The 24,534-nt window shown below is 39.6% G+C and overlaps 1 protein-coding gene across 14 annotated transcripts in view; it reads left to right on the top strand.

The window, feature by feature from the left end:
* RALYL (RALY RNA binding protein like) overlaps positions 1 to 24,534 on the top strand; it is a 629,175-nt gene that overhangs the window by 599,996 nt on the left and 4,645 nt on the right. For 10 of the 14 annotated variants that reach the window (XM_043507667.1, XM_043507669.1, XM_043507668.1 and 7 more), the window contains one exon: positions 6,002 to 6,198. In XM_043507667.1, the coding sequence (XP_043363602.1) occupies positions 6,002 to 6,198 (197 nt within the window). The remainder of the gene's footprint in view (positions 1 to 6,001; positions 6,199 to 24,534) is intronic. The other 4 variants (XM_038392746.2, XM_043507670.1, XM_038392753.2 and 1 more) reach the window with 1 other exon arrangement.

Genomic DNA, 24,534 nt, shown 5'->3' with positions numbered 1-24,534 from the left:
TTAACCCCTCTTCAGTCATATAGGAATAAGGGAACGGGAGGAAGTTTGGAGAGGGGGGTCTTAAGTGGGTTATAGATTGTTTTAATAAGCCATAAATCCAGTGTCTCCATTCAGTCCATGATTTTTAGTATCTAGCAAAGTTATGAATTTATGCTCCCAGGGTCATCTTTTGAAGGTGTTGCACAGGTTTCCTTTGAGAATGAGGACTGAGAGGTTAGATATAGAGTCATCATTTTGTCAGAAGCGTTCACCCAAAGGTGATATGGTTTTTGTCTTTTATCATTTTTCTGTGTGAGTTCATTCAAGAGCATAGTGATAGTCTCATTTCACCTACATACTTATAATTGGGGCATTTAATGCTCTGGATGAGGTACCTCATGTGTAGGAATCATGGATCTTGATCTTGAAAGGTGTGTCATGGGGATGTTGATCATTGTAAAAGTGAAGATATGTCTACAGATTTTGCATCTGTTGTTCTGGCAGTGTCTGGTGCCGCTTTCAGTTGGTATGTCCTGGTTTGTGGGGAGCTTGCTTCTGATGATGAGCTTGGAGAGGTTGAGGGGTTAATTGAAGGCCAGAAGAGGGGGTTCAGGAAAGATTTCTTTCAGGATGTTGTTTCCATCTAGTATGGATTGTAATTGTTGGATGATACCGTGCATGGAATCAACAACCACCACACATCCATGAAACTCTCTCAAGAACATTCCCCATCCCCATCCCACACTCCATGACTGGAGAGGTATTAACATACAGCTTCACCTTGAATGGTACCTTGAAATATGTGTTAACTACTTATGCTAAACAATCTGTTCCACCTTGTATTTATCTGTGACATTCTGAGTTCATTTTCCAGACCTGATAAAGAGCTCTGTGTAAGCTCAAAGGCTTGTCTCTCTCTCACCAACAGAAATTGATCCAATAAAAGATATTAACTCACCCACCTTGTCTCATTAAAATTTTAAGCAAATTAGATAAAAGTTGGTGATATATTCAGAGAATATGTAGTTGTACAGCACCCAAATGAATCACTGGTCTACGGAAATGAGTTGAGATGGCATATCCCCCACTTCAGGGAGCTTTTATATAAAACCCATTACTATGCAAAACAAGCCATATGTCACTGGACTTTGAGAACCAATTTGCACTTTTGCTAAAAGGATTGTAATGTACTCATTTAAATATAAATCAGCTCAAAGAGAATGTTGATTCATATTGAATCATACTATTATATCTCCCGAAGTACTGCAATGAATACCCTTCACAGAGTTCTCTTGATAAGAGAGTAGAAATGGATACAGTGATCCCGATTTTCCATTAAATTCAGTGGAATTATTCTGGATTTACATAGATATAACTAATACTACAATCTGGCCCAATAATTTTTAAATGTTTTAAAACACTTAGGTGCAGATCCTGTCCCCTTGCTCTCCATTCCTTCCACCAGGAAGGTGGGAGGGGAGAAAGATTCTTGGAGTCTACACAAAGGATCTGCAGAATGGTTCCATTGCTGTTCTGTGGTTTGATGAGACAAATCCTTTCCTTCATAGAATCATAAAAGATTAGGACTGGAAGAGACCTCAGGAGGTCATCTAGTCCAACCCCCTGCTCAAAGCGGGACCAATACCAACTAAATCATCCCAGCCAGGGCTTTGTCAAACCGGGCCTTAAAAACCCCTAAGGATGGAGAATCCACCACTTCCCTTGGTAACCCATTCCAGTGCTTAATCACCCTCCTAGTGAAACAGTGTTTCCTAATATCTAACCTAGACCTTCCCCACTGCAACTTGAGATCATTGCTCCTTGTTCTGTCATCTGCCACCACTGAGAACAGCTGAGCTCCATCCTCTTCGGAACCCCCCCCCTTCAGATAGTTGAAGGCTTCTATCAAATCCCTCCTCACTATCTCTTCTGCAGACTAAACAAGCCCAGTTCCCTCAGCCTCTACTCGTAAGTCATGTGCCTCAGCCCTCTGATCATTTTTGTTGCTCTCGACTGGACTCTCTCCAATTTGTCTACATCCTATCTGTAGTGGGGGACCCTAAACTGGACACAATACTCCAGATGTGGCCTCACCAGTGCCGAATAGAGGAAAATAATCTCTTCCCTCGATGGCGGTGCTCCTACCAACGCAGCCCAATAAGCTGTTAGCCTTCTTGGTAACAAGGGCACACTGCTTACTCATATCCAATTTCTCATCCACTGTAATCTTCAGGTCCTTTTCTGCAGAACTGCTGTGTAGTCAGTCGGTCCCTACTCTGTAGCGATGCATGGGATTCTTCCGTCCTAAGTGCAGGACTCTGCACTTGTCTTTGCTGAAGCTCATCAGATTTCTTTTGGCCCAATTCTCCAATTTGTCTAGGTCACTCTGGACCCTATCCCTACCCTCCAGCATATCTACCTCTCCCCCGAGCTTAGTGTCATCTGCGAACTTGCTGAGGGTGCAATCCATCCCATCATCCAGATCATTAATAAAGATGTTGAACAAAACCGGCCCCAGGACTGACCCCTGGGACACTCCACTTGATACCAGCTTCCAACTAGACATCGAGCCATTGATCACTACCCATTGAGCCTGACAATCTAGCCAGCTTTCTATCCACTTTATAATCCATTCATCCAATCCATAGTTTTTTAACTTGCTGGCAAGAATACTGTAGGAGACTGTTTCAAAAGCGTTGCTAACGTCCAGATATATCACGTCCACTGTTTTCCACAGAGCCAGTTATCTCATCAAAGAAGGCAATCAGGTTGGTCAGGCATGACTTTCCCTTGGTGAATCCATGTTGACTGTTCCTGATCACCTTCCTCTCCTCCAAGCACTTCAAAAAGTGTGCGTCCGTGCAGAACTGTCCAGTACAAAGAGGTGTCTCTTGGCTCCATGCTGGGATGAGGATTGGGACATAACTTTGTTATTAAGAAAAGAAAGAAAAGAGAAGAAAAGAGAGTGCATGTACATTCGGTTGCAATTTTTTAATTTTAATTTTTTTTCATGAACTTACATTGCCATTCAGAAGGATATTCTAAAGACTTGAAGCTATTCCTTTTGAGGAATGATACATGTTAGAATCTGAATTCAGTGTTTTTACTGAATTTATTCACTGACTAACGAGTAAAAGCTCAGGGGATAAATTCACCTTGCAAATTTCGCTAGTGTTCTTGTTACCAATATCCTGAAATTTTTAATATTTGAAAACAGAAAAGAGAAATTGAGGGTAAAAGATTGCCTTGTGGTTTTATATCCCAATGGTTGTGCACAGTTTGTATTCCCTTTTGCATAAGTTCTTTAGATTCACTTTAAATCCAAATAGTATAAGAGAGAAGGAGGTGTTTTTACTTTAGTCTTTCAACCAAGAATCGATGTCACGCTTGTCAATCTCAGCTATGGGCTCAGGTTGGAAACTCAAACTCTACAAGTGATAAATGTTGTGTTTTAGTACTATGGATTGCTGCAAATTGTGTCCCTAATAACTAATACTTATTTGAAAGCTTCTATAAAGCTGGATCTATTTGGTAGAGCAAATAACTCTGCAAGCTCAATAGCTAGAGTGTATAGACAGGAAAACTGAATGTTTAGTGTGTCTCATTTGTTGGTGGAAATTAGGAGAAGGAAGCCACAACAGAGCAGTGGCTGGCTGCTCTGATTCAGTAAGATGGCAGCAGGAGAGTATTTTTTTCTGTCTATACAAAGACCAAGATTTTCAACAATGAGTGCCTAAAGTTAGGGTCTGAGGTGTGGATTTTCAAAATGTCCTAAAAATTTTAAGTATTCAATATAATGGGAGTTGGACACTTAAATCCTTAGGCATCTTTGAAAATCCTATCCCTAAGTTCTTACTTAGACACTTTAAAAAGTGGCCTGATTTTCAAAAGTGCTAAGCTCCCAACAACTTTCATCAAAATATATCAGGAACATAATGCTAGCACCCATTTTTGAAAGTCTTGACCAAAGTGTGGTTTTTCTGTCTCTTTTATTCTGTATATACTGTCATTCAACTCCTTATTTTATAATGTCCTGTCCTTCTTTTACATACATATCCAATAGATTGTTAGGTTTAAGAACACTTTTATCATATCTCCCTCACCTTATATTTGCTGTTTATAATTTTAAGACACTAAATTAAGTAAGCAGGGAAAAAGTTCAATATGACTTTCATAAAGGCAGTGAGACAAAATGCAATGCTGCATATTAAAAGGATTAAAATTTCCACTGCTTCTTATCTGCTGTTTGTCTTTACGATTTCCATTATTCATTCTGAGCGGGAGCTCACATTGCCTGTTCATGCTGTTTAATATCTTATGCATAAAGTTTGTCTTCTGAAATTTCCAACCTTTCAAGACATTCTCCTCCTTAGCACAGATCTTGAAATGAGGAAGAGCAGAAGCAATGCTTAAGCAAATTAAAAAGGTTTTAGGTGGTTACCATTTGGTGATAGCACTACAAGTGTGTACCAAAAGACTGTTGAATCAAATGCTATAGCAGAAATTTGGTTCATATATAGCTTATGCTAACATCACTAGTTATAACTATGAAGCTGTTATACTGATAAACATTGAATATTTTATAAGGCTCCATGGGCTGGTTTTTGCACTAACAATCTGTACAACCACATTGATTTCAAAGAGGGATACCTATGATGTTCCTTAATTCTTTGAGTTCAAGATTCTTTCTGTAAAGATGTTAGGTCTAAGGAAACAAAGCCTTATTTATTCTGAAGCTTTAGCAAGCACAATTTGAGAGGGAGAGGGGTCAAAGGCTAACAAGACTGAAGAGATTAAAACAAATGTGTATATACAGAGGGAGAAACTAGTGCTGTCTTTGCTTAAGATTATCTGATACATAATGTGTCAGGAGTTTTGAGTACTAGGTATGGCATGTAATAATTTAAAGTAGAAACCATAATGTATTCATAAAGCTGAAAGATATATAACTTCACAGTCAATTTCAGATTCATTCACTGTGTAACAAGATACGAGATGAGCTTGCTGGTAATATAAAACAGTTAGTTTAGAAAAGAAAGAAATGTTTCTTTTGTTTTGTAAGTTCCATCCCTGATAGGTATTGTCACTTTCAGACTGAAATAACATTGCTAACCCAGCTACAGGCAAATAGTCCCCTAACCTGCTGTCATTTTGAGTGCATAAAGGTTTCCATCATGAGCTCCTAAAGTGAATAGGAGTGAGTCTTTGGTCCCTCCAAGCCCCCTGCTCCGCTGCTCCTCCAACTACTCTATAAGCCAATCTGTCAGTCCTCTCCCATCCCTCCTGTGTACTTCTGCTGCCTGAGTGAAATTCTTCAAGGTATGGAGGACAAATGCAAGGCCATCTGTATCACTTAAGTCCCACACTGGAGTTAAGCAGGGTGGACCATGCAGGGGAGCTTCCATGAGCTCTGCGTGCCTTGAAAACGGTCTTTATGTTGACCCCACTTTGGCAGGAATGGAAAGCAGCAATGCATTTGAGCCAAGGGTAGGGGCCATAAATGGATCCAGTTGTCCCAGTACACGGTGCAAATAGAGAGAATGAGGAGGTCCTGCAACTGCTACTCCAGCCCTTAGTAATGGGACCAGTTTGACTAGTAGGATTTATTAACTGTATACTTATTGTGAAATAATCACACAATGATTATGCAAATCCCTGCACACTTATTGGCCATTATCATCTGTCAGCCAGTGAGGGCACAGGGATTTAACTGCACAACGATTATGCAAACTGGGTTCCCACAACACAGCAGAGTCCAGAGAATTGCATGACTGGGGCAAAACTGTGTATTTTTGCACCAGTAACTGTACTCGGTCCCTTCACTTTGATTGGCTGAGTGCGCCGGTGTTGCAGATTATTTACTCGGTAACTTTAGAAGTAAGGGAATTTGATAATATTTATCTGGTGGATATTAACATACCATATTTCATAAACCTAGCTCCATCTAGAGAATGGAGGTATGAAGTCTGCCTGAGAGCACTGTTGATTCCAAGCAACAGAAAAGGTTACTGAATTTCTACAGGGTATGCTTTCCTTACAGAAGCTCAAAAGAAGCAAATGGAAGATAATGCTGAGTTGATCCAAGAGGAATGCATATCAGAGAATGCAGATAACTCTACAGAAGAGCCTATTGAAGTAGGGCCAGATGCAGATGGGGATGGAGAAGAGATGACTGATGGAATAGAGGAGGATTTTGATGAGGATTGCAGCAATGAGCTGGTAAGAAATTAACATGCCATGGCTATTATACAGTTATTATGAATAACCATGGAAATCCAATAATAATTTTTTAGGATCAGGATTAACAAAAATGTTAATAATGACACTTTGGTGCTGCCTCCACCTTCGAGGGACTCCCCAGGCTTCCCCTGAGTCCCTGGGAAGATCCTCACTGCAGAGTGAGGAACCTAGAAGCCCTAAGAGCCCTGTTTCCAGCCATGTCTCTCCAGGCTCCCAGCTCTGCATGACAGGGCTGCACCAGAGCTGCAGACCTAGGAAACCCAGGCTCCTCTGCAGCCCACCAAGCAAGCTTGGTGAAAGTTCATCAAAACCAAAACATTTCTGCAGAACATTTTGGTTTTGACTAAACTGAATTTTCTGATGAAAACCTGTTTCATTGGAAAATTGCTGACCAGCTCTAGTGCTAATACCTGTTCAAGGGAATTGGTTTTAATACCAGTGGGAGCCATTTTGTAGACAAGAGTGGTGGTTTCTGGTGTTTTTACCACTGTATTGATTAAATCAGGTTTCAGATTCCCTAATGTAGGGAATGGCTGAGTGTTGTACATCTTGGAAACCAAAGCCAATGTTTACTGTGGTTATGAAATCCTTGTATTTTCATGCCTGCTTGTTAATTACATCATTATTTGGAGCAAGACTCTTCCCTTCTCTGAGCCTCTGTTTTCCCATCTGTTATATGGGAATAATGACACTTCTCTTTTGTAAAGTGTTGTGAGATCCATGGATGTAAAGTTGCTATACAAGTTCTAAGTAGTAGTAGCAGTATATATTTTACCTACTGGATACACTGTAATTCTCTATGGATACCTTTGCATTTGGTGACTTTACCTCTCTCTCTTTATTTCCCCTCTGCAATATGTGATATACAAATATAAAGCAATTCAGCCATCTCCATGAGGCAAGCAGATTGCTTGGTATAGTGTAGTTTAGGTTGTGAGGCAGAGAGACCATGAAAAGCCCACTAAAGACACTACTTCCATGGTTTAGTTCATTTCCTAATCATAATGTATAAACAGTGCACAACTGTGTTAATTTAACATATTTGGAAGTATTTTTAGAGCTTCCTGGGAGAATGCTGGAAAACTGGTGACTGTATTGCAGTCTGTGAGACCACTCTTGGTTTGCAAGAACAGTTCAACTTCAAGTTATGAAAGCTATTAGTTTTCTTTATTTACTGCTTCTCTACCAATGATAAATGAGTGCCCTTAAATTCACTATTAGATCTGAGGATTCAGGTGATCGGTAGAGTAGATTCCTCTTCTGGTGCTCTTTGCCTTTCTGTTGGCAGCATATTGTTTTCCTTCTTCATTAGTTCCTTGTCCAGTGGTAACTTAAAGCATTACTGACTTTAGCTACGTGTGGAAATGAAAGAGCCACACAATTAGAAAGAAGTGAGGGAGAAGGAATTGCTATGAAATATTGCTTGAGAGCATATCTAAACAATGGGTAGTTCTCTGTTTTGATATAATTGATCTATGTGTCTTTCTTCAGCAGTTTTCATTCTGATACTCAGCTCCTTGGGCAAAAGTTATTATGATATGATATGGGCAATTCATTATGTATTTTGTGAATTTCGCCTATTCTATTATATATTTAATTTTGTTAAGATGCCTTCAGAAATTGACATAAATTTAATAGAAGATGAGATATATAAATATTGTGGTCAAGTCTTAAGAAGTCTTGAGCAACTTCTCAACTCCCTCTTAAGTCAATGATACTTCAATCACTGAAAAGTCAATTTGCATCTTGCAAATGTGGGTCCTCAGTGTGTTTTGTCTATGTATTTGTTCCTTATCTTTTTTTTTTCCTGGTATAATTTAGTTATGTGGGGCTTGCTAATTCAAATTGCTTCTTGTTCATTTGCACACTCATCCTCTAGCTCCCAGACTCAAACTGATTCACATATCAATGAACTGCTGCTCAAGCAAAAGACAGTGATTGTTCCCCTTAAGAGAAGGGTGACTGAATAAACTTTTTAATAAGATTTGTCTTATTCCTCAGCAAGTTAAACTATTTTTTTTCTGAAGTAGAAGAATCTACTTCTTGACACTTTGTGAAAACAAGACAGGTATGCTTATTACAAAACAAGAAAACTTAATCACTGTTATTTGTTATCCAAGTTCCTTAGAACTTGTTGAAGGCACTAGAACTCAAAGAACACTAGGTGCATAGCAAATTTCTAATTTTAAAATAAAGCTGTTTGTGAGATAGTCAAGCAAAAAAATATTCTAGCCAGTTTTTAAAATAATAAAAGAAGTTTCACATAAACACTATTTCACCAAACTTTCCACACACAAAAATTTATCCTGGGGCTAGGAACAAATATGAAAAATTTCAGGGCACATTTTCTGAAATTTATAATCTCCTAAAAATAGGGATTTAGAATCAAGATGGGGAAAGTGTCTTTTCTACTGCAACACATATATCAGAATAACTGAGAGCATATACAAAAATATTTGTAAAGGTGAATTGGTTCAGTTATTTCCTCGTGGAGAGAGAATAAGAAAAATCAAACAATTGATGATTTATCCAGTCTAATTTATTTACAATACACACCTTTTGAAAAGCAATGTTAGAGAGCGAAATCAATGCAGATTAAGTTTAGATTATAGAATCACAGAAATTTAAGAAGGAAGGGACTTCATGAGATCAGCAAGTCCATCTCCCCAGGCTGAGGCAGAACCAAGTATACCTAGATCATCCTTGACAGGTATTTGTCCAACCTGGTCCAATGATGATGATTCCACAATCTCCCTTGGAAGTCTATTCCAAAGCTTAACTACCCTTATAGTTAGAAACTTTTGCTTAATATATAACCTAAATCTCCCTTGCTGAATCTTAAACCCATTACTTCTTGTCGTACAGATTTAGACCTCAAATCAGCAAAGCATTTAAACCCATTTATATTATATTGTCCAAGAAGAATAGCGTCAATCAAGTTGGATGCCATTCATAATAAATAATCATAACAAACTACAATAGTTACTAATAATGCAATGATAGTTCAATAGTTATGCAGTCACTAGACCAGATTATGATCTTAATTTTGTTTACATTGACCATCCACAGGCATGGCTCACCGTTGCCAGCCAATGGGAGCCGCAGGAAGCAGCAACCAGCACATCCCTGCGGTCCGCACCTCTTTCTGCAGCTCCTGTTGACTGGGAACGGTGAACCACGACCACTGGAACCATGCCTGCAGATAGTCAATGTCAGCAAAATGTTTTGCGGTCCACAATCAGATGACCCTGATGGGCCACATGCCGAAGGTTGCCAATCCCTGGCATAGATTCAAGGCAGTTATTCCCCATGTACACTGGTGCAGCTGAGATCAGAATTTATTCCCTATCAACTACATTTGTTACATTTGCCTCACAGAGATATTTCATTTCTCTACATTGTCTGATTTATAGCCCTCAGTACTGTATGTATCCAGCCTAGTCTATTTTCTTGTCGTTTTTCATGCTTTTACTGTCTTTAGATGAAGAATCATGTATCAGAAATAAAGGACACCAGTAACTGAAACATAGAGAGCTCAGGGTTAGTTTTCTTGCTGCATTCAGTTTTATCATGCAAAAATTAAATCGCTGCCATATGATTTGATAATATCAATGTATCTTCTCTACCTTCATCACAGCACACTAGAACACACCACATACCTTGGACTATACAGATAAGACCATATTTCAACCTCTGAATTTCAACTTTCTGACAAATTAGCATCCAGAAATACAAATTCCCTTTAGTATCTATAAATTAGTATCTACAAAGTACATATTCCAAACATTTCCTAGCACTATAGAGCCTGATGCAAAGCGTATAGAATGACTGCAGTTAACTTTGGATCAGGCCCATTGTGATAATTTTTTTCCCTACTAATAAGTAACAAGGAATTACTTTTTTGGTAAAATAGCAAATCTGCATGGAACAAGAAAATTTAAATTTACTTGCATTTTTTTACAAGAATGCCAATATTCAACAAATGCAAAGTAATGCACATTGAAAAACATGATCCCAACTATACATATAAAATGATGGGGTCTAAATTAGCTGTTACCACGCAAGAAAGAGATCTTGGAGTCATTGTGGATAGTTCTCTAAAAACATCTACTCAATGTGCAGAGGGAGTCAAAACAGAGAACAGAATGTTGGGAATCATTAAGAAAGGGATAGATAATAAGACAGAAAATATTATATTGCCTCTATATAAATCCATGGTGCACCCACATCTTGAATACTGCATGCAGATATGGTTGCCCCATCTCAAAAAAGATATATTGGATTTGGAAAAGGTACAGAGAAGGGCAACAAAAATGATTAGGGTTATGGAACCGCTTCCATATGAGGAGAAATTAATAAGATTGGGACTTTTCAGCTTGGAAAAGAGACAGCTAAGTGGGGATATGATAGAGGTCTATAAAATCATGACTGGTGTGGAGAAAGTAAATAAGAAAGTGTTATTTACTCCTCCTCATAACGCAAGGACTGGGGTCACCAAATGAAATTAATAGACAGCAGGTTTAAAACAAACAAAAGGAAGTATTTTTTCACACAACACACAATCAACCTGTGGAACTCCTTGCCAGAGGATGTTGTGAAGGACAAGACTATAACAGTGTTCAAAAAGAACTAGATAAGTTCATTGAGGATAGGTCCATCAATGGCTATTAACCAGGATGGGCAGAGATGGCGTTCCTAGCCTCTGTTTGCCAGAAGCTGGAAATGGGCAACAGGAGATGGATCACTTGATGATTACCTATTCTGTTCATTCCCTCTGGGGCATCTGGCATTGGCCCAGAAGACAGGCTACTGGGCTAGATGGACCTTTAGTCTGACCCAGTATGGCTTTTTTATGTTCTTATGTTTAGATAGTAAAATAAACTATACTGAAAAGAAATAAAAGAATCATTCTACTGAACCATACACATCTTACACAAGCAAGTACTACTGTAGCCAAGTCCTGTATTTACATATCTCAAGCAAAGCATGATGGATTTTATCTAGTGTATTTCACATTCCAATCATCTAAATTTGATTTCAAATACCAGATTTGCTTTAAAGATTATGAGCCAGATTCTGCTCTGAGTTGCATCAATATAAGCCAGAATGATTCCACTCTAATCAATAGAGTTAACTGGATTTGACTCTCCAAGATTAGTAGCTTGCAACATATTTTCTACATTGCACATTTTCCTATTGTACTAGTTTCCACAGAAGAAACTATACCATTAAGTAGAAGGTTCAACTATTGTATCTGCTGAAGTGATGCTGGGCCAAAATCTTGTTTTGATGAGTCTGAATGTTTTAATGTCAACAGAAATACAGTTGGATAATTTCCCTGATACTGAACACTTTGGACTTCAGTGAGCTTTTTCTCAATAACACTGAAATCATGGAGTTCTTCATTCCTAAGACAAATGAATAGGTAAAAGGTTATGTTCACTTGATGAATATCAGTGCACGATACTTATACTTGAGCAAGCTAAGAAAGTCATTAGCAGAAGCATAACTGACAGATACTAATGAGTTGTACCTTCTAAAGCTGTAGTGAATCTAATAACCTGTGACTTGAAAAAATGGAAAAAGTAATAAAAGCACGTCATGAAATCAGAAATCGCAAGAAACTTTCTGACATGCCCTTTTTTATCTTTAATATATGCAGTATCACAATAGACTCATTTATTGTTCACATTGTTGTATAAATGAGTCATTGGAAAGGCCTTGCCATCCCATATTTTTTCTGGCAGTTACTCAGAGGTAGACTTCCTAAGCATAGTACAGGGTTTTGAGCATGTTACTCTCACTGATTGTAACATGATTTTTTTTTAACATCTACATCCACTATAGCTTTAGGAATTTGTCCAACAAGATTTCTATCACTCACTTCATGTCTATTAAACTCTTTAGCAATTCAGTTATTTTTCTGGATACCTAAAATTGCACATTTGAAAAAATACTAAACAGGCCAAAGAACTTGCCTATCATCTTTCACATAGAATATCAGGGTTGGAAGGGACCTCAGGAGGTCATCTAGTCCAACTCCCTGCTCAAAGCCGGACCAATCCCCAATTTTTGCCCCAGATCCCTAAATGGCTCCTCAAGGATTAAACTCATAACCTTGGGTTTAGCAGGCCAATGCTTAAACCACTGAGCTATCCCTCCGCCTCTTTACCTACTTTTCTATTTAGTATCCAACAACAAAACTCTTTCACAACATCAATTTTTAAAACAATATGCATAACTTATATGGCTAAACTACAGGCTTCTAAAGTCTTAAAAGGTTGAGTATATGAGTGTGGGCTATTCTGTTGTTCAGATCCAGTGATTTGAGCAGGAAGCTGGGAGTCAGGGATAGAAGTGGGAAAAACTTTTCAGATGAATAATATATTAGCTGAAACATGATTTTGGGTTGACCAAAATTATCCACAAATTTGGGTCAAACTCAGCAAATAGTTTTGGCCAGGAAAAAAATAAAATAAATTATTTTGAAAAGTCAAAATGTTGTGTTTCAAGTTTTTCTAAACAAAACTGTTCAACTTCTCATTTCAAAACAAGCATTTACTTAGAAATTTTGCTAGATTTATTGTTTTAAGGGTAAAAAACACAAAAATGAAGCAAAACCAAAAAAATTAATTCCAGGTTGAATGATGCATTTAGTTCGACCTGGACCAATTTGGGATTGTTTTTTGTTTTTGTTTTCCTTTCAATGAGAAAAACTGAAGAATTCTATTTTGGATCATCCTGAAACAAATTTTGGGGGATTTTTCAATTGAGCCACCAAACAAAAATCAATTATTCACTCAATTCTAGTCAGGATTCTGTTGGATTGTATTCCCAACTGTGCTTCTGTTCAATGTGTGATAAATATTATTTTTAGTTCTTAGTCTCCACTGGTGCACAAGCAAAACTGTGCATGTGTATACTTGCTTCCTGCATGCAATATAAAAATACATCTTTAACAAGTAGTGTATGCTGAATAATTACAAACTTTGTCAGGAGGAAACCCCAAGATGTCTTAAAACTAAATCTTTCTGGGTTGGAGGGGAAAAATGTAAGAAGTCTTTACCCATGGAATAACAGGTATACCCTTCAACAAGACAGAAAAATATTAATTTCTTTTCTCAGAAATACTATACCCAACAATCCTGGACCTCCTGAATTTTCAACAATCATTTACCTTATAGCATGGTCTGCAAAGACATATAGATAATTAGGTATGAGCTAATCTGAGTTCTCAGAACCCGATTCTCCACTCACTTATACTTCTCTTGACATCACTGAAGTTACTCCTGTTTTAAATCTGTGTGGGCTAGATTCTCAGCAGTCAAGCCATGTAATCTGTTGAAGTGATTGGAGCTAGGTTGATTTATGCTGATTTACACCAGTGCAGCATTAGGCCCTGAGTTTATAAAATTAATGCCAGAAATTCAATGAGGAAAAAATTGGATCCTTTAGCACCTAGTGTCTTTTTGAAGTATGTTCCTCTGAAGTGGAATTGCTGGATGTGTCCTGTAACGCCCAGTAGAGCTAACAGCTGTAATCTCCACTAGTGGCTTTCAGTGAAGAATCCACCCATGTGTAACAGACATATTTATGACTCTGGAGACATATTGGACCCTGTTCTCCTACTGCATGATATGAGTCCCATTGAAATCACAGAAGTCATGTGTGTTTTGCAGTGGTTAAATCAGACACACCAATTCTGAGAAAAGACATTTACAGTTAAGGTTGAATTAGTGTTTTTCTAGAGAAAAGTAATAAAAGAACTTGTTACAACCTACAAGTATTTAGACCATTTCTGAAAAGTGTGAATAAACTGCTAAAACCCAACACCATGCTATGGCAATCCAAAATAAAAATACTCTTAATTACTAGACATACTGTCAATAAATAAAGCCTGCTTTGGGGAAAACTCTTGTATACCAAATGTTAACAGGAACTGTAGCCTGAAAGCGTTTTAGTTATGAGCCTTTTTTGAAACATTAGCATGGATGACAATATATATATTTGACAATATATTTGAAATGTAAAAGCATTTCTGACTACTGCTGTACTGTGCTGAGTTGTCTAAATAGCTTATGCCTAGCTCTTTTTTTGCTCTTCAGTGGATTGTGATTGAAAAGGATAGCTCAGTTATCTTCTTGCGCTGTTTCTTAGCTTGCCAAGTAGTCACCAGCAGATGCATCATAACTGAGTAAGTTTGTTCGGACTCTTGGATCAATCTTTGTTTTGTTTTGGCTTTTTGACAGGTATCTATTGTTACCTTTAAGCTTTTAAAAAATAGCAAATGGTTTCTCACCTCTCATGGTATTCAGTATTTTAAGACATGAAAATATTTATTTTAATTGCCCATTTTTAAAACTACCAAAAGCATGATTTAAAAAAAATATCTCTTACTATTACACCCACAATTGTTACTGTGTCAGATCGATTCAGACACACAAAAGTCTCATGACATAGGCCAACTATTGCATGCAGTATAGTTGTAGCCATGTTAGTCCCAGGATATAAGAGAGACGAGGTGGGTGAGGTAATATCTTTTTATTGGACCAACTTCTTTAAAGCTTGTCTCTCACCAACAGAAGTTGGTCCAATAAAAGATATTATCTCATCCACATTGTCTCTGTCTCTTTCATAGCATAGACCAACTTTCAGGTCAGGTCAAATATTTTTCTCGGATGGACACACAAAATACTACACTGAATAGGCAAAATACATTTCTGATATAACTTGACTTTAATGTCTGATATTACTAGCCTGATTTTGCTGATTCTTCTCTTGATATAAATCAGGAGTAACTTCATACAAGTGAGTGGAAATACAGCAGTGTGCAACTAATGAGAGCAGAATCAAACCCTGTGTAAGGTTGTACAGAACTAGGCAGTTAACACTTTTTAACTGCAAAAATCCAACATAAATTGCAAACTAGATTTTTGTGTGCTCATGAAAAATAGGTTCTGAATTTGTAACTTTAACTCAGGAAGATTACAGAAATTTTAAATAATTTGCTAATATTAGGACAAAATTACTTTAAATAGACTAAGTTCTATACTCACTAAGTTAACACTGGTATAACTTCTTTGATTTCAGTGGAGTTATTCTTGATTTACATCAGTGTAAGTATTTCAGTTGACTTCATTAGGCATTGGATCAGCCCCCAAGATGTTTTTGAATATTTCCACTGCCTATCTGTGGACGTTCTTCCCCACCTGCATGTCGAGGGGGATAGGTATAACAAAAGTATCTCCAGCCCGGACACCGGAGAAGCAGTGTCAGGGGACCATGCTATTGCTCTGCAGTCTCAGTAGAAGTTTCTACCTCACACTGAGAAGTTCCTAAGGACACAGCCATGCCGCTTGGGCTGTGCATTGAACTAAGGATTAAACCTATACACTCAATCCTGCAATTCTTTGATTTAACTGTAGTTGAGCAGCCACCATATATCATACATTTTTCCTGGTGTGCTGGACTTTGAAAGTACATCGCTTTAGTTCCCCTGGAAAACATTCATTTCACAGTCTTTATCAAAATGCTTCAGATTCAAGAGTGGTCAATAATCAGATCAACCATCAGAGGGAACATTTTCCTTCAAATCATATCTGTAAATCAAAGAGCATCTTTGTGGAAGTCAAGTGGGGCAATGCTGAAAAGTCAAAAGGTAGCTGTTCTTTTTTCTGTATAAATTGACAAAAATTATAAACATTATTTTATTCCTTTCTACAGCAGTCCCAACGACACTGTAGTTAGTGACCCATTGTTACCAAAAGGTCTTATTTTCTGAGAAAATATAAATATTATTTAAATGGTTTTATGACTGGCTAACACCATAATGACAGGTTTCAGAGTAGCAACCATGTTAGTCTGTATCCACAAAAAGAACAGGAATACTTGTGGCACCTTAGACACTAACAAATTTAATACTACTAAATAAATGTGTTTAGTCTCTAAGGTGCCACAAGTACTTCTAGTCTTAACACCATAATGTGAAAGTCAGATTGAATTTATCAGTGTGCTGCCATTTATGGACCTCAGAAAAGGGAAATAATTATTAAAATCATAGCAATCTAATTCCTTTAAATACAAACCAACTAACCTGTTAGAAACAAAATTATTGGCTCAACTTGCCAGATAACAAGGTTTTGGATGTCAATTAAATTCCATCTTAACCTGGCCTACTCTGTTTGTATATACAGCAGCAGTCTCCAGTTATGTTGTTATTGACAATTACATACATTAAATTTTACAGCACTTTTCAAACAGAGTAAGACATACTCCTTACTCCAATGAGCATTAAATATAAAATCCAAATTCTGCTCCTCCTCCCACTAAGGAAGTATAATCCTAGTGCCCTGCTGAGTCATTCTGCCTCCATAGCTAGAATGCCTTGGTTTCGCCAATAAAGTTCTCTATAGAAATTATTAGTTATAAGGGAAAGATGGGTCAGTTCCTGGAAGATGTGTGTTGAAGGTATTGTCAGACAACAAATGGAAGACTATTCCAAGTACTGAAGGCAGTATAAACTTATTTTAGAACCCAACCCTGCTCCCATTGAATTCAATTTGATTTTTTAACCATTAACTTCAATGAGAGCACGTTTGGGTTCTTAGAGTATAAGGATGTTTGGGTGGGTAATGATCTGGTTCAGGATAATAAAGTCAACATCCATATCACGTGACAAAGCTCAGTATACACCGACTCCAGTAGCTACTGTTACAAAGATCAAGTTTTAGTCTAAGTTCTGAAAAATATCTAGCACACTGCCAGAGTTAATCAAAAAGAAAAGGAGTACTTGTGGCACCTTAGAGACTAACAAATTTATTTGAGCATAAGCTTTCATGAGCTACAGCTCACTTCATCGGATATCATTAATAAGATACAAAAGCTGAAAACTGAGTAGAAGAGGAAGAAGGAGGCTGCATTTGCAATAAGGGGAGAGGAATGGAGGCACACAAACTGTGAGGGGCAGAGCTGAAGAAGGTGACAACAGAGAGTTAAGTGAGTGCACCCAGTGGTTCTACATAGCATTTACATAGCACAATGCAATCTTTAATCCAGCATTTCAGTTTTTGTCATTTATGTTTAAAAGAAAAAACTCTTGAACATCTCATAGAATAAAATTGATAGATGCTATATGCACTGTCATGTATAGGTACAATAAGTATTAATGAGGAAAGAGCCTAAGAGAAGCCATTTAAAATATACTATTAAAATTATGTCCTGCTTCTGTTCTCATTTCCAAATGTTCTGGTAAATCTTGCTTGCTCTTTCATGCCATTACTTCTCTTCTCTGTCCACCAGGATCACACTCTCAAAGCCACCCTTTTCCAAGGCAAGTGTCAAAACAACCTAGCTCCCTCTTTCTTTCTTTCTTTCTTTTTTTTTGATTGCCTTCATTCAGGACCGTATCTCCACCACCTGCAATACCTTCCTATTACTCGTTACTGTCCTGTCCCTCTTCCTCTCCATTCATTCCTTCTCCAAGAGCTATCCTGGCAATTCCTGGCCAGTAAACCTAACTTCAGTACCAAGCACATTCTTTGAAAGTATAGTAAGGAACAGAATTATCAGACACATAGATGAACACGATTTGGTGGGGAGGAGTCAACACGGCTTCTGTGAAGGGGAATCATGCCTCACCAATCTATTAGAATTCTCAGAGGGGATCAACAAACATAGGCAAGGGTGATCTAGTGGATATAGTGTACTTGGACTTTCAGAAAGCCTTTGACAAGGTTCCTCACCAAAGGCTTTTAAGCAAAGTAAGCTATCATGAGATAAAAGGGAAGGTTCGCTTATGGATCAGTAACTAGTTAAAAATCAAAAAGCATACGATAGGAATAAATGGTCAGCTTTTTAGAATGGAGAATGGTAAATAGCTGTGTTCCCAAAGGATCAGACCTGGGACCAGTGCTTTCAACATATTCATAAGTGATCTGGAAAAAGGGGTAAACAGTGAGGTGACCAAGTTTTCAGATGATACAAAATTACTCAAGATAATTAAGTCGAAAGCAGACTGCGAAGAGTTACAGAGTATGCCGGCCCCTCCAAGCCTCCTCCCCCTGCACCAGTGGGGGTCCTGAGCTGTGCGCTGCCACCCACCCCTCCTTCCCAGCACCCGGGACGCCTCCCCACAGCACCCGTGGCACCCCTGGGCAGCCCCTCACCCCCCCGCCCCAAGTTTTAGTAAGGGGTATATAGTAAACGTCATGGCCAGGTCACGGGCCGTGAATTTTTGTTTACCACCCATGACCTGTCTGTGACTTTTACTAAAAATACCCGTGACTAAAAAGTAGCCTTAATCACAAACAATGATAATTACTAATGCCCAAAGGTGTTTTCCTTAATTTAAATTCACTTTTATTTTGAAGGAAATTATAGATTGAACATTATTAATAGAGTGAGATGTGTTAGAGATGTTTGTTCTATTAGGAATTGGCATTTTCCCATTTTTAAATGTAACTTTAGCAAAAAAAGGCACATGGTCTCTACCTACAAAGTGTTTGTGAGGCAAACGTGCTGTTGGTGAGAGAAGGATTGTCCATTTTGTCTACCTACAGTCTTGCACTGGAGTGTGAGACCCTCCAAATAAATAGAGTGGCAGCTCACTTCATTGTACAATGCTTGTGCCCTGATTTTTTCTGTTTTAGCGGCTGCGGGAGAGGAGTTTCTGGACTATTCATGGATAGACTAGGGTTAAATTGATGATGTATGTGTTTTGTAGATAGGACTAGGTCTTCAGATTCCAGGGCTGTTAATACAACACATTTCATAATCAGTAACATCTATTTAAGAAGGAAAAAAAGAAATAGGCTATGTTTTGCTGGAAAGGAGAACAATGGAGTCTGAGGATGTGGACCCAGCATTCTCAGGGGTCCTTCCCCACAGGCTAGAGAACAAAACAGGAGAGAGTTGCAGAAGGGGATGCACCTCATAGCTGATTTTCCTCTGACTGCAAACTGAGGAGAACAACCCAAAAAGTATACAATTATTGTGACTTTTGTGGGGGAAAGTGGAAGGAGGCAGTAGGTGAATGTCCCGTTCACCACAGGCAACACTCAGACAGTGGCAGCAGCAGCAACTGGGAAAAGAGTCAGGCACTGCCCACAAGGAATCACAGGGACTGCAAGGATCATCTAGTCTAATGCCCAGGAGATGGGACCAGAAACATAAGGGCAGGGGATCAGGCCTGCCTGCTCTGAGATATTAACCAGCATTTGCTAGGGCTGCTGTCAGCTCCACAAAACCCATTACAGCCAGGATTCCAGCTTTGAAAATGGTAGTATCGTGAGATCAGAAGGAAAGGATAGAGAAAGAATAAGATTAGGAATTAAGCAAGGATACTTGGAAGGTACTGACACTTGAGGATTTGCACCTCATTTTTGTCTTATATGTGTGAGGTATTCAGGAGTAGTTTATCCATTTATCTGCCTATGCTATGTATTTCTAAACATATATCACCATGATAATGCTCAAAAAACTGATGTAGTATTTCAGCAGGTGAACTCTGCTCATGCTTGTTAGAAACATTTATCCCAGGCAGTGATTTAGGGGAGAAGATACAATACATTTCCCAACATCTGCACACTACATAATATCCCTCTACTAGGGTTGCGAATTTTCCAATTTCTAAAAACCGGACACCACTGCTCTGCCACCTCCCCTAAGGCCCCACCCACCACTCACTCCTCTGCCATTCTCTCTCCATGGCTCGTTGCTCTCTCCCCTTTAAAACTAAAACTGGCGTTTTATTGTTACTAAACCAGCTGTAATAGTTTTGAATATTTTGAAAAGAAAAAGTTGAAACTGACAGAGACATGTTCAAGGACCTGATCCTGAAAACCCTATTTCATGTGTTCTTGCCTCTACACTCTTTGGAATCTTTTTCTTGGTACTCTTGAACTATGCGTTTAAGGACATGGAAGATGGAGTCTATCTCCATACAAGATCAGATGGGAAACTCTTCAACCTGTCACAACTTAAGTCAAAAAGGTGCTAATCAGGGAACTTCTATTCACTGATGCTGCTGCCCACATAGCCCACAATGAAGATCTACAAGAAGTCATGGTCTGCATTTCAAGTATCCGTCAGGCATTTGCTCTCACCATCAGCAACAAAAAAACGGTTGTATTAGGACAGGGGGCTCCAAAAGATCCTTCGATCACCTTAAATGCAAACCAGCTAGAATTCCAAAAGTTCAGCTACTTAGGTTCTTCAGAGGGCAAATTTACCATGTGTCACAGCCCTGCTCAAGCAAAGATGACTGTGCTGTCTGGACCATCTGAGTAGGTTGGAAGATGGACACATACCCAAGGACATGCTACCTGGGGAGCTATCAGAGGGAACAAGAACAACAGGACATCCCAAGCTTTGCTATAAAGACACATGCAAGTAAAATATGAGGGAATTTGGAATTGATCCTGACCAATGGGAAATCTTGACAAGTGATCGTAACAAGTGGTGCCATCATCTCCATCAGGATATCCAAGTCCATGACAGGAGCTGGCTCCTACAGCTTGAAGAGAAAAGAGCCCATAGGAAGCAAGCTGCTCCCAACCAAGATACATACATTTGCAATAACTGCGAAAGATCATGCAAATCTCAGACTGGACTATTCAGTCACATGAGACATTGCAAACCATTTACCTCATAGGCTGCAATTACCACTGTCTCTCATAGATGAAAGGATGCCAACAAATTTCATCTGACTACTTAATCACATCAGCGATCCCATTGAAGTCAATTTAAAGTCAATTATTTAAAGTTTAGTCAAAGTCAGGATTATTTCCATGAGCAAAGATTATTCTTGTAAGTAAATGTGCAGGATTGGGCCCAAAATTGTTACTGTGGAAAGAAATCAAAAGAACTGTGCCAATTCCATCCGCTGAAGAGTATATAACTTTTTAAAAGCTTATAATATGTACTTTATTAATAGATTGGAATGGCTCCAAAGTTATTCACAAGAATAGATGTGTTTGCAGACTGGGCTTTATAATGATTTATTTGTAGAAGAGAAATCTAAGGCAATGTCCACCCACCCCAACCTATGCATTCTCTAGCCCAAAAACACGAGAGAGAGGCAGAGAGCTGAGCTGAGCTGGCCTGCCCCTTTTCCTCCCTTGCCCCAGGACTCACCTACTGCCTGCAAAGCCAAGCTGGGAGATGATCACAGCACTCAGCCCTCTGGCTTCCTCGGCAGCCAAGTGCTGTGCTGCAGTGGGTGGCGCCCGCTTGGCCCCCACTGTTCCAGCACCCCTGAGGTGATAACCAGACGTTTTGCATCTGGTCAGTGTTTCTGAGCCAACACTGTCAGGTGCCCTTTTTGACCAGAAACTGGACACCTGGCTACCCTACCCTCTATTCACTTTCTGAATGCGCCCATTATGCCTGACTAGGTGGTGGAAGACATGTCCCATATTATCTTAATTGTAAACATCTTTGCAATCTTTTTTTCATGTCAGACTTTTAACACTCTCTAAACAAAGGCATATGATCAGCAATTATGCATTCACAGAGAAGCTTGCACTTACAGGTCTAGGCTGGGTACAGAAGAGGGAGTGCAGCTTCTGCACATGCCTTTCCCTCAAGCCTGTGGGAGCCCCACCAGAGATGCACTCCACACTTTTGGAGGGAACTGGGAAGGTCCAGTGCTGGAGCACCCACGGGGAAAATTTGGTGGGTGCAGAACATCCACCGGCAGCTCCCCGCCCGGCCCCAGCTCACCTCACCTCCGCTCCGTCTCCTCCCCTGAATGCACCGCCCCGCTCTGCTTCTCTGCACCCTCCCCCACACAGGTTTCCCACTAATCAGCTGTTCACCCGGGAAGCCTGGGAGGGCTGAGAAAAAAGTGGAGGCTTTGCGCTCAGGCCCAGGGAGGCAGAGCGGAGGTGAGCTGGGGTGGGGGAGCACGAGGAGGCCGGGCCGCAGCTGATTCGTGGGAAGCCGGGGGGGGGGGTGGAGAAGCAGAGCAGAGCAGGGTGGCGCGTTCCGGGGATGAGGCGAGCTGGGGCCGGGCATGGGGCGGGGAGCTGCCGGTGGGTGCTCTGCACCCACCAAATTTTACCCGTGGGTGCGCTCTAGCCCCGGAGCACCTATGGAGTCACTAAGGCACCTAAGGCGCCACTTTTGATGTGATCGGTGGGAGGAGCGGCTGCTCCCCTTGCTCCCCCCCAGCTATGCTACCCCGCCTCTAGGAGCCAGAGGGACCTGCCGGATGCTTCCTGGGAGCTGCCCCAGGTAAGCACCGCCGGGACTCCCCAACTCTCCCCCAGCAGGTCCCTCTGGCTCTTAGGGGCAGGACATGGTGGGCACCCACTACGGTGGTCCACAAGACCCTCCTGCCCAGTTCTGGGAGCAGTCAGGGGACGGGGAGGGGGGTGGATGGGGCAGGAGTCCCAGAGGAGGCATCAAGAAACTCGGGGGTTGGATGGGGCAGGAGTCCCGGGGGGCGGGCCACGACCCCCTCGTGGGGTGAGGAGGGAACCAGTTGTTAAGATTTTGGCAGCTCATCACTGGATAGGTCATGTACAAAAGACAGAGGGCTCATATTGGAACTGTAGGAGCAACAATAATTCTGTAAAACTAAGATGACATGACTGACCACAGTTCCTCCAGTATCCAATGCTCAAAAAAGCATTTTCCAACGTTTGGAAAAAAGAATAGCAAAGGCAAATTATTTCAGGAGGAAAATGAATGAATAAATAGTCCATAACAACTTTTCATTTTCCCAAGGGATGTTATCACAACTAGGACAGTATTTACTGTTTGTCTGATATTATTTATGACTGCAGCTGCTATAAGTTATCCAATTTTTAATGCAATATGTTTGAATCTTGCTTTTGGGGTTGATATGTTCCCTTATAACCACACCAAATGAAAGCCATATTGCTTGCTTGAATGTAATTCATTTTCCTCTCTATTGTGTCAGGGTGGGGTTTTTTATACATAACTGGAAGGAAATGAAAAGATTAAAAAAAACATTAATCATCATGAGTGTTTTTAATATCATCAGAGCTACCATAAAGCCAGTAGATAAATTACACACTATTCAGCAGAAAGAAGTAGAATAAAATTAGTATTATATTACACTAGATTAATCATAGCTCTGGGTGATTGTCATTCTGGAGAAAATAGAAGTTTGAATATCTAACATTTTAACCTTTCTTCCGAGCCTTTAGAACAAGAGACAAATAACAAGCCCATGTACTGAAAGAAAACACAAGATTTTTTGCTTGTGGGACTGGTAAATTTTTACCATTGTTTCTAAATGACAGCAAAGCAACATTCACAATTTGGATCCAGATGGTTAGCAGCACTGCTTCGTAATAGTAACCTAATGAAGCTTTTTATTACTAGCGACAGGTAAATGCCTGGAAGGTTTATGGCAAGGAAAAAGCTTCAATAAATAATTTGAAAATCTGTCTCTCTTCTTCCTTGGGTAATTATTGTCTTTTGCAAATATAATGTAGCAGTGAGGCTACAAAAGGCTAGAAAAGGAGACCTGTCTCTGGAGCTAATGGGGTACACAGTGGAACCGCAGGCTTTTTTCCTCTCACAAGATGAATAGCTACTTAACAACCATCAGGCCTCTCTCTGGCTTAAGGGGAGGATTGAAAATCCTTTTCATGTAATTAAGTCTGTCTAGGGATATAGTGCTAAAAATAGGGCGATATGAAAAACTTCTCTAGGCGTGTGGAGAATAATATTTTTAAATATCATTTTAACTTAAAACAGATCGGCAGATGGTAGGTGCTTTTGTACGAGGATGGGAGGGCACGGGGACCTTCCACCACAGCCCTGTCTACCTGTGCTGGGTACAGCCAGAATGCTGATGCTCCCTGGGGATAAGGGGGGAGTGAAAATGCATAATGTCTCCGGAGTGCTACACAGCTCTAAGACGACTTGGGCCAGTGCTGTTGGGAGTGGAACCGGTCAAAAAAATTCCATCTGATCTTTTCAACAGAAAATTGTGTTTTTTCAATACAACATAAATGTTTGCAGGAAGCACCTACTTTTCTTTAAAACTTCTGATTTTTCAATAGAAAACCCCCAAACCTGAAACTTTTCCACTGTAAACCACAGTTGGCTGAAAAATATTCAGTTTTTTGTCTGACATTTTTCAGGTTTTGGTCAAAAGGTTTCAATATTATTTGTCAAAAACTTTAAAAAACGGTTTTCAGATTTTTGGTTTTTCAATGTATACTTAAAAATTCCAGCTGAAAATTTCAACAAAAATGGAAAATTCTTGGTTCTAATCAAAATTTTCTGCACAGTTGAGGAGACTTCTAGCTTCCGATCCTTGTAGATGGGAGCGCTTGC

The sequence above is a fragment of the Dermochelys coriacea genome, chromosome 2 (assembly GCF_009764565.3).
Source record: "Dermochelys coriacea isolate rDerCor1 chromosome 2, rDerCor1.pri.v4, whole genome shotgun sequence".
NCBI classification, from domain to species: domain Eukaryota; kingdom Metazoa; phylum Chordata; order Testudines; family Dermochelyidae; genus Dermochelys; species Dermochelys coriacea.
Note: the sequence above shows the minus strand (reverse complement) of the source record. Positions and strands in the feature narration are given on the sequence as shown.